At 43.1% G+C, this 15,365-nt stretch overlaps 1 protein-coding gene across 1 annotated transcript; it reads left to right on the forward strand.

Moving 5' to 3' along the window:
• Window positions 1-489: 489 nt before the first annotated feature.
• twist2 lies at window positions 490-4,884 on the forward strand. The gene is made up of 2 exons (XM_029703519.1): window positions 490-1,250; window positions 4,189-4,884. Exon 1 carries the CDS (start codon window positions 734-736, stop codon window positions 1,217-1,219), a length of 486 nt encoding a protein of 161 aa, XP_029559379.1. The 5' UTR covers window positions 490-733; the 3' UTR covers window positions 1,220-1,250; window positions 4,189-4,884.
• Window positions 4,885-15,365: the final 10,481 nt, after the last annotated feature.

The following is a 15,365-nucleotide window of genomic DNA, read 5'->3' on the forward strand; positions in this document are numbered from 1 at the left end:
ACAAATAAAAATGGATTTGATTTTGAATAGAAGGCCTATTGAGATGCATCATAGAGAGATATAAACTATATGTTATTCAGATGACATATAAGCCTATATATATATTTAGGTTATTATGCCTATATTTATCGTTTATCTTGATGTCACTATATTAAGATAGTCAGTATTACGGAATGAAATGGGTATTGTTCAATAATATCCAATTAAGAAACAACACACTTTTCATAACCTTAATTTTGCATTTATCAAATAAACGTACTATATTTGGAATAGGAAGGCTAGAACTTGAATTATTGCGGATAATAATAGTAGACCTATTGTTACTTTTGTCATATTTGATTGTTTTGACATGACAATCAAATATGTTCTGACTGAAGTCCTGGGCTGCTAGAATGATGGGGTGTAACCTAAAACTGGTCCCTCCTGTTTATTAGCTGGCCAATCAGAGCCCAATACTGCCTCCCCCTCCACTCAGACAACTATTTAGCATCTGAAACTTGGATAAAGTTTCCCCAAAAAAGTAAGGAAAAACTTCCTGCGAGAGAAGGACGGTGCCAAGCGTAGTGTATCAGACTCCCAAGACGTAGAGAGAAGAATAGTCGTAAAGTAAGACATTTTTTAAAAACGACTTTCTGTCGGTGCCTGGCTGCATATTCGGATATATTTTTTAACTCAGGCTTCAAAAGTGGAGACCGTTTTTTCTTCGATATCCCTGCATTTCTTTAAACGAGAAATGGAAGAGGGCTCAAGTTCTCCCATCTCCCCTGTGGATAGCTTAGTGACCAGCGAGGAGGAGTTGGACAGACAACAGAAAAGATTTGGAAGGAAGAGGAGACACAGTAAAAAGTCGAGCGAGGACAGCAGTCCGGGTTCCGTGAAACGGGGCAAAAAAACGAGTCCAAGCAGCAATCAGTCCTACGAGGAGTTGCAGAACCAGCGGTGCCTGGCCAACGTCAGGGAGAGGCAAAGGACACAGTCGCTCAACGAAGCCTTCTCGTCTTTACGCAAAATCATCCCCACTCTACCCTCGGATAAACTGAGCAAGATCCAGACACTAAAACTGGCCTCCAGATACATAGACTTCCTCTATCAGGTGCTGCAAAGCGACGAGATGGACAACAAGATGTCGAGCTGCAGCTACGTTGCGCACGAGAGACTCAGTTATGCTTTCTCTGTGTGGAGGATGGAGGGCGCGTGGTCAATGTCTGCAACGCACTAGCACCCAAAGCCCTTCACTCATTGCCAAAGCGGTAGGTGGCAAATGCAGCTTTACCTCCCATGAGACGAAACAAAACCAAAAATAAGTCCTAAATGATGATGATGATGATGATTATTATTATGCATAAAAGTTGTGAACATAAAGAGTAGGCCTATTCCTATAGGCTAGCCTATATCCTATTTGAAATTCGTGGACATTTTAGGGCAAATTTAACAAGTGATAATAATGGCGAACCTCACATACAGTAGCTATAGCTTTGGCACTGGTTAATGATCCTGGGGAAAAAAACATTAGGTTGTGGCTTTAGCTTAAATTCAGCGTCAGGTAGGCTATTGATTTAAAAGCGAGACCACGTCCCCTCTAATTCTATAGGTAATAACAATGGTATAGTGAATTATGTACGGAATAATTGTAACCTACCCAATTGCTCAGTGAATTTGTATGACCAAATTAATCTGATAGCTCAATAGCCTACAAGTTACATTCGCACACATCCATGCCATGACATGCATTTCACCAGTCAGCGCGCACCTGGAGTCTGGCGCGCAGACACGCGCGTGGATGACCTGAGCATGAGCCAGGTTAATACACCAGGTTAATACACCAGGTTAATACACCAGGTTAATACACCAGGTTAATACACAGTTAGACAAGTGCTCCGTCAGCATTGCTTGGCAACAACACTTTGCTAAATGAGAAGAGAACGGGCTTTCAAAATAAGTTAGTGAGGCTCATGGAGACCTTCATTTACAGTACGAATATGGCTGCTTTATCATTATGGACATGGAAACTTGGTGTTATTCATGTAAATAATGGTTTTGGAACATTGTTAACTTGCCAAGCGCCGAGGTAGCAACCAAAGACAACTATAAAATACGTTTCACTGACACTGGGGGGAGTGAATAAGGGTAGAAACGTATGGCGGTTTTCCTAGCTGTGAGTGGCATGACAGCTCGAGAACACATTCAACTCTGCGGTGAGATGTGAGTCTTGCACTTAATCCTTGTCCGTTCTTAACGACATTTGAAGACGGAGGGCCTATGGGAGAGAGAGAGAGTGGTTGGCCGCATAAAAACGCAGCAGCCTTGAACAGCCTACCATGGGTAATTTACATTCACAATGGAGAACTTTCTTGTATGGAGGCCGCAGGAATGGCAGCGCTCGGCTTGGGCCCGAGAGTTTAAACCAGCGTTTGATTAAATAGGCGAGCCATTAGGCCTAACTGGCTGGTTGCAGGTAAAAAAAAAATGGATACGGTATTTTGAGAGTTTCTACTTCCCTTATCATTGCATACCGTTACCCAAACCGTTGTGCGCCTTTGCGCTGTGTAGCAAGTCATTGAGACTTATTTATGCATCACTACGCATGCCACGCAACAACCTGAATGCATTTGTTTTCTTGTCCAGTGCCCTTGACCTAATTAGAGTAGTGTTAATCTAATGCACATTTTGTAAAATGGAGACGGAAGAGCCTTGATATGGCATAGGCGACGTGTTCAAAAATCAAATAGGAATCGTTTGGAATGGTTTGCTGCTTCAAATAATGATTAGAAACATTGTTAATACGCCTAGGCCTAGTTCTTTCTAAAGGAGTATAGGCCACACATTCACCTATGCTTTTTAAATGACATGTCTGCTCTGAATAGATTAGACCAATTCTAGTAGGCTACTGATATTAAAGAACACATATTAAAGTCGGATATGAGTTGAACATTGATTCAAAATCGTGACAGCGAAGGACCTATTTCCAGTGAAGTAATGCCTGCTTTGGGTTTGTTTAGCTCCATGGACTGGAGCCATGCAGTTTACAGACCGACCACTCGCAATCAATCGATCACCAGAAAGACTTTGTTGTCGTAGGCTTTTTAAACCAGCTCTTCTGTAAAGAGGAAAAATAAACCACGCTACGGTGATTTGTGTTAAACACTGTACATTTTGAAGGTGGTCTTTCTCGAACAAAACCGGACGTCTTTTCAATGTCAAATTCCGATGCCGATGCTGTTTGGGGTTTCGTTAGCCTGTGTGGAATGTCAAAGGGAAATAAGAGAGAACCCAGAATGTCATGTCGTTTTTCTTGGGAGGTGGTCTTTACATTCATTTGTTCTCGTTAGACGACACAATTAAAACGTTATCAACAATTTATGAGGCTAAAATCAAAATTAGGCCTACGGACTTGGCTACTTATACGTGCATTAGCCTATAGGCTGATGTAATCAGCTTAGCTCTTTTCCCTCCTTACATTGGTTATTGAAATAAACGAATACAAATGTGTTTAACCCACACATACACACCATGTATAGCAAATTGTAGCCGACTAATAATTATGAAACGAATTCAAGAAACAAAACGGCCATCTAAAGTCGAATAGAAATATAGGCTATTTGCGGCGTTCACACTTTGCCTCGTCAATTACCGAAAGGAAATGTAGTCTTTGTAATGAATAGCCAACTGTGAATGAAGTCAAACGCATTGGCATAGACGAAATAATATAACTGCACAAATATTTATCATCGATTTATGATGCTGTACGTTCACTCTTCCGTAGAAATGAAAACATCCTACAACGGGACAGGTGCTCATATCCCTTACAGTCTGTTTGGCCTGCTCTGTTATTTTCCACTGATGCAATTACATAGGCCACTGTGGTTAACGCACCGCATTTAAAATGAAATCCCTTTCCGTTGTTGACATATGGTTTCACTCAGGGCGAAATAATTGTTTCATTAATGACTTCCTATGCCAGTGAACGTTTCAAATAGACACTTGTGCCACCCTTAAGGCCAATAGACAACGCACGGGGTCATGGCTAGCCTTAACAATCTCTTTCAGGAATGAAGTGCAATCTAGCTATGCATGCGATGTATTAGTTATACTATAGTGTAAAGCTTTTGCTTGATAATATACATGCAATACATCTGTGATATTGGTAATTGGTGCTAACATTTTGATGTTTTTTTTTTACCGTTATAGACTGTTTACTTCTACAAAGTATGAAGACACCAAATCTATTGAAGAACCCACGAACCTCAGAAACATTGTCAAGAGACGTAATGTGACACACAACTCTCCCGGAGTGCGTTGAGTGCAATTACCTAACACATGGAACAGTGTGAGAAGGAGTAAAAATAACCCTGAAAATCATGTTGCATACTCAGACAGTGTTGTCAGACAGTGTTGTCAGACAGTGTTGTCAGACAGTGTTGTCAGACAGTGTTGTCAGACAGTGTTGTATGACGCTTCCAGTGTCTACCGGTGCATTGCCACGTTGTTTTAATGTCGGTGGTGATAGTAGGAAAAGCCATATTTTATCTTTTTGGGGAAATTATATTTCGTTCTGTTTTTAAAAACAATACATAGAAGTATATAAATGTTTCTTATTGTACATACCTGTAAGTATCTTCAGCTTGTAAGGGACCAATGCAATTTAGAATACTTTATTGAAGTACGCTCATTGGATGTTCAACTCCGTTTTTTTTTTGCCTATTTATTAAAACACATATTTTTGAATGATGAAGTTGAGCCTTTTGATTTATGTTTCCATAGAATACCGTAGCAATTGTGCCATTATCACATAGGCTATATCCCCTATATTATATATCAATGTAAATAATTCCAATAGGCTACATAAATAAAACGTTTCAACTCAAATAAACTGAGTAAAAACCATACCCTTTTTTTTCTCTCCTGATCGTTTTGCATCTTGTTTGAGATTGAATTCAGAAAACAATTGCATGATTTATTTGTGACTGTAAAAAAAATCCACGACACCACTGTGTGATGTGTGACTATTGTTACTCGCGAACAGTGTTTGTAGAAGGGCCTCTGCCATATTTTCTCCGGATAATTTCATAGACTAGGCGAAAACAAACACTCCTTTCACTGCTTAGTGTGAGATTTTGATGAGCTTTTCTTTATCCTCTTGTTGTGGGGAAGAAAAAAAAGCACCCGCTAAAAACCGTCAAATAAAAACGGCCGGGCTTTATTAACAGCGGGGGTAATTCGAGCCAGTTTCAAACCAAAGGCATATAAAAGTATTGTCCGCCTAAATAACAACGTAATCATTTAAATAGCGATGCCTTGAGGGGAATTCTTTAACGAGCAAGGGAGCCCGAACGACCGCAGATAACAATAACTATCGCGCAGCTTTTAAATACCGGGTCCCGAGTAGACCTCTTAATTTACCCCTTTCAATCTAACCCCACACACTCTCAAAGCATACAATTGTTTACGTTCAATTTTCCCAGACTTGGTTGAGATATAAATCTCTAAACAGTGAAAGGACCTTATTGTTAACACAGTTCGCACAGTGCGGGTCACTCAGTGCAAGTTCAGCGTTTTGGCACTCATTCCACTTTGACAAACCCTTGCTGTAACGTTGCTGTTGACTTTTATTGGCTTGCATGCCCATTGTCAATATATAGGGTTATTGTCATTTCGAAAAAGGTGCCAGGCCTACAAAAATTTGAATTTCACTGCATGGCTTCTTCAGGAATTATCATGTAAATGACTTGTTAAAAAGCAAACTCGCTTATGGTGGTTCACGATGTTAAGGCATGTAAGACGAATTCCTATTTTTTGATAACGATGCATCAACATAGAAGCCTGACTGCAAGCTACTGACGGACATACACCAAAAACCCGAATAAACTTTAAGATGAGCGTTCAAATCCTTGTGGAGGAAATCTGGCAGCGTTTTGAAGTGGAAGCACCTGCGATGTACAGTAATGTCCTCCTCTTGGATGCTGCAGTAGGCTAGCCTTTAGCCTACTCAAATAGGAAGCTGTTAGGTGAAGTCACATAGGCCTATCTTTTTTCCCCCATACTCGCACCTGCATCCAATCCAGTAGCCCAAGGCCCATGTTCATTGCGCGCACCTGTTCAGGGCCTCGTTTCCCAGAGACTACGTAGCGTTGAGATCCTCGTTAGAACTTTCTTACGATGTAGCCGAGGTGTTTTCTCTAGGAGCTGATCCGTCGTCAGTGTTGTGGAATAATTCTAATGTTTAAGGTAAGATTTGAATGGGGAAAGCTGATCCGAGAGCAGCGCTGCCTTTCTTTTGATCCTATCAGTACAGTATCAACGCATGGTTTAGTGATACTTTAATGCATTTACTAAATGTTCTCTCTACTTGCTTGTTTGGGAAACACTTAAAAAGTAAAGATGCATCTGGTATGATCCTCTTACATCGCAACTGGAAAACGAGACCCTATTCAATTAAAGCAACAAGAAGAAACACACTTTTTTACATTTATTTTATAATAATGCGTATTTAAGCACTAAGGACCGAGGTGGTGTGGTATATGGCCAATATACCATGGCTAAGGGATGTTCTTATGCATAACACAATGCGGCCCTTAGCGTGATATATTGGCCATATACCACAAACCACCGAGGTGCCTTATTGCTACTATAAACGGGTTATCAATGTAATTAGAGCAGTAAAAATAAATGTTTTGTCATACTCATGGTATAAGGTCTGATATACCACTGCTGTCAGCCAATCAGCATTCAGGGCTTGAACCACCCTGTAAATAATTCTCAATATAATATCAATATGTAATTTAACAATAGCACAGATGTTTAGCCTTCTTTGAAATAATGTTTTGTCTGTCTTACAATGATGTATAATTTAAGCCTGGAGGGGTGCATCGTTTTGCAATCTGTATGAAGAATTTGAATATATGTGGTTCTGGTTGCAATCGGATATAAAGTGGCAATTAAATGCTACATGTTATGTGGTATTAAATGACTTATTGATTAAACCCTGGAACAAGTCAGGTATGGAAGCTCATGCAACAGTGTAGAAGAGTTTATGAATGGATAGCCTATATCCAAGTAGCCTAGAGGTCTATGCACTTCATATTCAATAGTAGAAGAGTTTATGAATGATAGCCTATATCCAAGTAGCCTAGAGGTCTATGCACTTCATATTCAATAGTAGAAGAGTTTATGAATGGATAGCCTATATCCAAGTAGCCTAGAGGTCTATGCACTTCATATTCAATAGTAGAAGAGTTTATGAATGGATAGCCTATATCCAAGTAGCCTAGAGGTCTATGCACTTCATATTCAATAGTAGAAGAGTTTATGAATGATAGCCTATATCCAAGTAGCCTAGAGGTCTATGCACTTCATATTCAATAGTAGAAGAGTTTATGAATGATAGCCTATATCCAAGTAGCCTAGAGGTCTATGCACTTCATATTCAATAGTAGAAGAGTTTATGAATGATAGCCTATATCCAAGTAGCCTAGAGGTCTATGCACTTCATATTCAATAGTAGAAGAGTTTATGAATGATAGCCTATATCCAAGTAGCCTAGAGGTCTATGCACTTCATATTCAATAGTAGAAGAGTTTATGAATGATAGCCTATATCCAAGTAGCCTAGAGGTCTATGCATTTCATATCTTGCAAGTGTGAAACGATTCTTAGCATAGTATAGGCAACTATAAGCTATGAATTTGAAAACTCGACACAAAATGTATTTTCAACATCAAATGTTAGATAATTTATTATATTAGGGCTATTTTCTTGCACTAAAAAGTTGAACTAATCAAATTCAAGAAAGTCATGTTTAGGCCAATGAGCTCATTTGAAAACGGTATTAGGCTATAGGCTTGTTGGTTGACCATGCATTGTAGTCGTGGGTAGTCATGGACGAGGTCCAGGTGGAAATCTGAGTAGGCCTATGCCAGGTCCATTTCGACCTAGTTCGGCCATTGGCTGCGCGTTTGATAACGGCTCATTATCCCGCGCGCTCACAGCCAAGCAACACGGGAAATCGCCCGGGGCCTACTGCTCCAGCAGCGCGAGAGCCCCAGATGTTTCCTGTAAAATCAGACGGAAAAAGCTACAAAATTTTAATTTGCAGTAAAAAGGGATAAAGTAAAGGTTTATGCTGTGTGCGCCTCAAATAGGATTTCATGTTCAGCAGGGTCGCTGAAATGCTAAGGTTACTTTACCATTGGGGGGGTTGGTGCGGCATGACTGAAGAGTTTTTTGGTGTGGTAAAGCTCAAAGTCAGCTGCAACTGCCGTGGTGTCGACCCGACCTCGAATGCTTGCTTGCTATGGAATGAGTCAAGAGGGCTGAGTGTGCGAGTCAGAATATAAATGGGCAAACACTGTCATTATTGGAGGAAATAGAGAAACCATTTGCCTAACTATGTAGAATTGGCTTCAGCTTTTACAAACAAAACAAGTGGGTTTTAAAGTGCTGCTATGATGATGAGGATGACGATGAAGATTATTACTAGAATTATCATTATTAGTCAAAGTAGTTAGTGGTAGTATTTTTGTCAATTCATTTCATGAGTATGTGAGAGTGGAGGTGCACAGCATTTGGTGCACCGGTTACTACAGTACTAGGCTGGGCCTATACGGTCCACTAACCCTGCCAGGAATCATTTTGACATATGGCCACCCACTCAGCCTAGCTTGTACTGTTTATTATTCCTATTTAAGTAGATCCTGATTAGTGTGAACAATAGTCACACTAATCCAGGGACGCTGCTCAAAACATGGAACGTGACGCCCCCGTGGCCAAAAGGGAATAGACAGAGTTTCTCCTCCTCGTCCTCCTCTCTTCTCCTCCCTTCCCGTCCTTAATCAGGATCGGTAATACTTTGATCCCCTACAAAGAGGGCCCTCATCATCTGACCAGGGCCTGTGGGGGGGGTAAACGTTGCACCCATGTGTAGTACTCTGCACTCTGCATTGCAGACGGCCCTAAGCGCGTCATCCCAACAGGAGGATAGAAGGAGCTACTTCTCTAACTTTGACATTGGCGCTTTAACCGTGTGATAAAGCTGTCATGAGAATGCCATTACATGACATAACATGAGTAATGACATGGTCTGTTGACTTAATACTCTCCTGTGTTTTTTTTGTGCCGTCTGTTCTGAGAGTGCTGTGTAACATGGCAGGTGATTGTCTCTACCTCGGTGCTACGGTGTGACAGGCGTTATGTCGTTAAGGTGACGTGTTAGTACTTCTGACAGTAGTCCTCGTATCGGTAGATGGCAGTCTGACAAAATGTGTGTGTGTGTGTGAGGTCAGTGTCGCCTCACTCATTGTAAGACAGCCCGAAAAAGTCATATTTTCCAGTGTGTCAATCCACATGCTTATAGGGCTTTTCCCATACTGAGCCAAACCAAGTTGAGTTGGCCTGGAACGCCATAGTTGCTGGAACTGTGGAGAAAAGGACAATGTGAGAAGTAATCTAAGCTGTGTTTGGGTCGGCACGATAGCGTATAAAAGCTGTGTGTGTGTGTGTGGCGTGTGTGTGGCGCGGCGTGTTAGCCAGGTGGGGCTTGCTTACATTGTACATAAACACCCCTACAAACTGAGGTTAGCACTCCATCGGAAAACAGAGTCTTCAGCAAATCCCCTGTCATTTGTCAGAGCAAGGGATAAGTGACGAGGTACTGGAAACTGGGCTTTGAGCACAGAGGAGTGGAGGAGTCCAGAGAGATGGATGGACGAGATGACCAGGGAGGGAGCTCCAAACACTGGATCCCTAACCATCCTCCATCTTCCATCCTCCTCCCATCCCTCTCTCTTTCTCTTCTTGCTTTCACCCAGTAGAGCAGGGTTCCCCAACTGGCGGCCCGTGGGACGAATTTGGCCCCACAAGCTTTCTGAGCTTTTTTTTTTACATAAATAACTGTAAAAACACCAGGAAATCAGGAAAGTGATTTTAACTTAAGAAATCTGTTCCAAAGTATTCTCACACATAATAGAGAGACGCATAAGATCGTATACAAAAACGCAAGGCTTAAAAATGATTATGTTTTAGTCAAACATATCTGTTTGGGCTTCTTGCGGTCAATTTGCAGTCCACAAACTATTTGTGTTTGCCCCCTGACCATCCGCTCTAGAAAAAAACGACCCGCGGCTAAATCCAGTTGATGATCCCTGCAATAGAGGTGTCGCTATAGAGTGTTTCTTGCCCACCGTCCAAGCACTACAGGAGGTGTGTGTGGTTTGTGTGTGTGCAAGCGTGTGTCCCATTCTATTCTGTCCCTGTGTCTCCCCTAAGCCACCTTCCCCCTTCATCCTTTGGAGTGCCAAACCTCCCCCTCTTCACCACTCCACATACCCGCCCCTCCCCTCTCACCCTCCCCTCTCACCCTCCCCTCTCACCCTCCCCTCTCACCTTCCCCTCTCACTCCATTCCACCACAGGGAGATTTCCGCCCGGCTCTCCGAGTGGAGGAATTAAACTGGACAAGAAAATGGGTTAAGAACACTAAAGTGGTTGTAAAGATGGCTGTAAAAAAAGGCAGTGGTGGAGGAATGCCAATGCGGGCCAGGCAGCCATTGGGGAAATAACCCACCGGACTGAACTGAAGTGGCCTTCCAGCTCAAGGCCTCTGCCTGGGAGTTTGGTTTCTGTTTGTCAGTCTTTTAAGTGGGTTTAATAGTGTGGTTTCTTTTCAGACACCTGGGCCCTCTGGTCCCACACACACTCTTGCTTAGAGGACGGCATAGTTTAAAGTGCTAACTAGACATGCACACATGCACACATGCACACACACACACACACACACACACATACCAGTACACACACACGTACACTCACACAATTAGAAAATGTTGGAAAAAATCATAATACGGTAGGGAACATATCCTATCCCCTTTGCCCTTCAGTTGTTGTCCTGGCAATCTCTCCCTCAACGTGATCAAGACAAAGAAGATGATTGTGGACTACAGGAAAAGGAGGACCGAGCACACCCCTTTTCTCATCTACGGGGCTGTAGTGGAGCAGGTTGAGAGCTTCAAGTTCCTTGCTGTCCACATCACCAACAAACTGACATGGTCCAAGCACACCAAGACAGTCGTGAAGAGGGCACGACAAAACCTATTCCACCTCAGGAGACTGAAAAGATTTGGCATGGGTCCTCAGATCCTCAAAAGGTTCTACGGCTGCACCATTGAGAGCATCCTGACTGGTTGCGTCACTGCCTGGTATGGCAACTGCTCGGCCTCCGACCACAAGGCACTACAAAGGGTATTGTGTGCGCTCCAGTACATCACTGGGGCCAAGCTTCCTGCCATCCAGGACTTCTATACCAGGCGGTGTCAGAGGAAGGCCCTAGAAATTGTCAAAGACTCCAGCCACCCTAGTCATAGACTGTTCTCTCTGCTACCACACGGCAAGCGGTACCAGAGCGCCAAGTCTAGGTCCAAGAGGCTTCTAAACAGCTTCTACCCTCAAGCCATAAGACTCCTGAACATCTAATCAAATGGCTACCCAGACTATTTGCATTGCCCCCCCCCCCCCCCCCCCATTTTACGCTGCTGCTACTATCTGTTATTATCTATACATAGTCACTTTAATAGTCACTTTAACTCTACGTACATGTACATATTACCTCAATTACCTCGACACCGGTGCCCCTGCACATTGACTCTGTACAGGTACCCCCTGTATATAGTCTCACTATTGTTATTTTACTGCTGCTGTTGAATTATTTGTTACTTTTATTTCTGTTATATATATTTTTTTCGTATTTTTCTTAAAACTGGTTAAGGGCTTGTAAGTAAGCATTTCACTGTAAGGTTGTATTCGGTGCATGTGACAAATAAAATAACATTTGATTTTATTTGAATTCCACCTATATATTCCACCATTGGTGCAGTAACTCACTGCAGTCTCTGTCTATGGTCAGAGCTGGACTTGTGTGTCCAGCCTGTGTGATTTGTAACAGTTTAAACAGAAGGCCTTGATCCCGGTCACCTCTGTGGCTGAAACTTGATCTGGCCCCAGGCCCAGCCCCTCACTGTGACATGTTTGCACACCACACCACTTTCCTCTTCATTAGTACAGGTTCCGACCCCGGGGTCACCAGGGGTCAGCACAGGTCAGGCTACCACAGGAGCCCACGCTCTCACTCACTCTGTCCTTTTCTCCTGCCATGCGCTCTCTCTCTCTCTCTCTCTGTCTCTCTCTCTCTCTCTCTCTCTCTCTCTGTCTCTCTCTCTCTCTCTCTTGCATCCTGCCATACTCTCTCCCTCTCTCTCTCTCTCTCTCTCTCTCTCTCTCTCTCTCTCTCTCTCTCTCTCATCCTGCCATACTCTCTCCCTCTCCCACGAGCTCACTCACTCTCCTCTTCCCTCTTTCTCCTTGTTTCCCTCCAAGCTCTCACTATCTCACTCTGTGTTCACTCTCCTTCCATGCTTTCACCAATTATGTCCTTCACAGTGAGTACTCATCTCTTACACAGTTCAGTGTTAACTGATACAGGATGATAGTAAATGGTTAGTGAACAATACAGTCCGTGTGTGTGTCCGTGTGTGTGTCTCCTCCCCCTAGTGGTAGCTGGTTGAAATAAGCAACAAAGTATCCCAGTAGAGATGAGGTTGAAATATTTTGTCTTTCTTATCTCATCATTCCAAGCAAGAAGAATGAAACCATGAATATTCTGACCTCCAGTCCTTTCACAGTACGGCGCGTAAAGCACATCTACTAGATCGTGTACTTCCTACAATGCACTGACATCGTTATTATTAGGAAATATGGGTAACATCGTTTCATGAGATTATATCTAGATAACATCTATTGCAATACAGATGACAAAGAGAACAAGACACACACCCAACTTGAATAGGCGATGCTCCTCTTTCAGCCGATGTGAATGAAATAGCAGAGCATCATAAGGTGACATGGCCAGTTTGTCTTGGCATTAACTCGCATTGTGTCGTCATACCTCTACAGGTAAAATGTTCAATAACAATCTACAATATGCACAGCAGTTCAACGGTCAATTGGAGGGAAAAAAACATGAATTAATAGTTTAACATGAATAGTTTGCAGTCAACTTTGAAAAGTTTGAAAGACTAATAACAGAAGTAGGATGACTAACACAGTAATTACCTTTACAAGCACAATTGGGGACACTTTCTTCCGGATCATCATTGTAGCTATTGTTAAAGCAAACAACAACTTTGTTAAGTTTGGGATGTGCGTGTGCTGTGGGAGTGCTGGACATGTGTGTGTGAGTGTGTGTTGGATGTGTGTGTGTGTGAGTGTGTGTGTTGGACGTGTGTGTGTGTGTGTGTGTGTGTGTTGGACGTGTGTGTGTGAGTGTGTGTTGGATGTGTGTGCATGTGAGTGTGTGTGTGTGTGTGTGTGTGTGTGTGTGTGTGTAAGTAACAAAGGCATGTGGTAATGCGTTCCTCATGTGGAGCCCATAGGATAAAACATACAGTCTCTTTAACAAGGTTACTCCTGCCTGGGGGAATTGTGGTGCCAATGATCTGAGCCGAGCTAAAATTAAAACTACTCGGAGGGGGTAAAGCCCTTTCCTCTCCTCCTTTCTCTCGCATGTTCCATATTTTTTTTTTTATCTCATTGAGCAGGAAGGTGATAGGTTGCCTGTATAATTTGGTTTTACACAACAGGCATAAATTGAGATAAATTTGGCTCTGTGTGTGCCTACAGAAGGTGTGTGTGGAGAGTTAATGTGAAAAATATGGCTTTAGCACTGTGGGCTACTTCTGAAGTCTCTCAAAAAGGAAGATGCAGGGAAAACATGTGAATGTCCCGAGGAAAAAGACATTCATTCCTGAAGACAAGTGAAACTCAAATATGTTACAATTGTAGGTTTTTTGCATGACATTCTTCTGGCATGTAACGGCATAGATGTAAATGCATTTTTACATGCATATATATAGTCTAGTGGAGATCGACTTTATAACAGTAGAATTTGGGTGAAACTTCCCTGTTTAATAATTCTGGGAGGGCCACCATGCAACGCACTGTGTGCTTCCATTGGCAGTGTTAGGGGTCTGATGGTCCGGGTTGTGTATTTGAAAAGTGGTGTGGGGTTTGCTTCTCTTGCTGTGTGTTTAGTCTAGTGTTGAGCCACCCCTGAGAAGAAGTGTGAGGACACACACACACACCCAAACACACACGCACGCACACACACACACACGCACACACGCACGCACGCACGCACGCACACACACACACACTTGTTTAATTATCCGTGTGGGGATCAAACAATTGGTTCCATTCAAAATCCTTAACCATAACCTTAACCCCAAACCCTAACCCCTAAGCCTAAAATTGCCCTTTTCCTTGTGGGGACCGGAAAAATGTCCCAACTTGTCTTAAGTCTTCCTTGTTTTACTATCCTTGTGAGGACACACACACACACACACACACACACACACATTGGGGAAAAAAAACACCATTGGAGAAGCGTCTCACATTAAACACTGTCCCATTCAGCTCTTGCCCAGTAAGAGAGCAATGTGTGTGTGAGACAAGACGGAGCTTAGATACTAGGTCCATCTTCACCCAGTCGCTGTGACCCAGAGGCCCATCCCTTCTGTTCCTCTGGCCTGACGCACCATATAACTTACATAACAAATCCTTCCTTATTGTCCCATGGGGAGCAGTGTGTCTGTGCGGTTATGTGTGTGTGTGTTTGCGAAGGACAAGATACTTGAATTTCGCCGCCGGGGCCCCTGTCATAAATACGCCATCCTTATTGCCTGTAGGTCACATGGTTACGGTTTCCGATAACTGTGATCTGTAATTTTCAGCGCTTGTCATCCCCCAGCTGTCCTCGACCTTATCCACGGCCACTCAGGCCTGCAATTAAAAATGATGTGGGAATGATGAGCCACATTCAGATACGAGGCCTTTTATAATATGGGAACTGGTAATGACAGAGCGAACTGACACGGGGAGGCAGGAAGATGGGTGGAGAGAGAGCGAGAGAGAGGGGGAAAGAGAGCGAGAGAGAGGGAGAGGGAGTGATAACCACCACAGATGGGACTGTCATTGTGGGATGAGGTGGAAAATAGCTGGGGGTTTTCCGGGGGTTTTCTGCCAACCAATGGCCCTGCCTTCTGGGGAGTTTTGTTGTGGGAAAGAAGCGACCATTTTGGATTTTGTGGGCTGGCCATAGGAGAGGTTCCAAGATGTGTCGTAACTCAAGGGGGACGTTCAAGGGTCGCGGAGATCAGCCGCCTGCAGTGTGGGACGACGCAAAGTAATCAACGGGACGTTTGGAGTTGACAGCGAGACGGTCGGTCTGCGTGCTGGGAGCACAGTCGGCTGTTGCCTCGTCTTAGCGACCCAGGACCTGGAAAATAGGAGCGCATTATTCCGCTTTCATGTCGGCTTTGTTAGT

Source organism: Salmo trutta, chromosome 20 (genome assembly GCF_901001165.1).
Source record: "Salmo trutta chromosome 20, fSalTru1.1, whole genome shotgun sequence".
Classification (NCBI taxonomy): Eukaryota; Metazoa; Chordata; class Actinopteri; order Salmoniformes; family Salmonidae; genus Salmo; species Salmo trutta.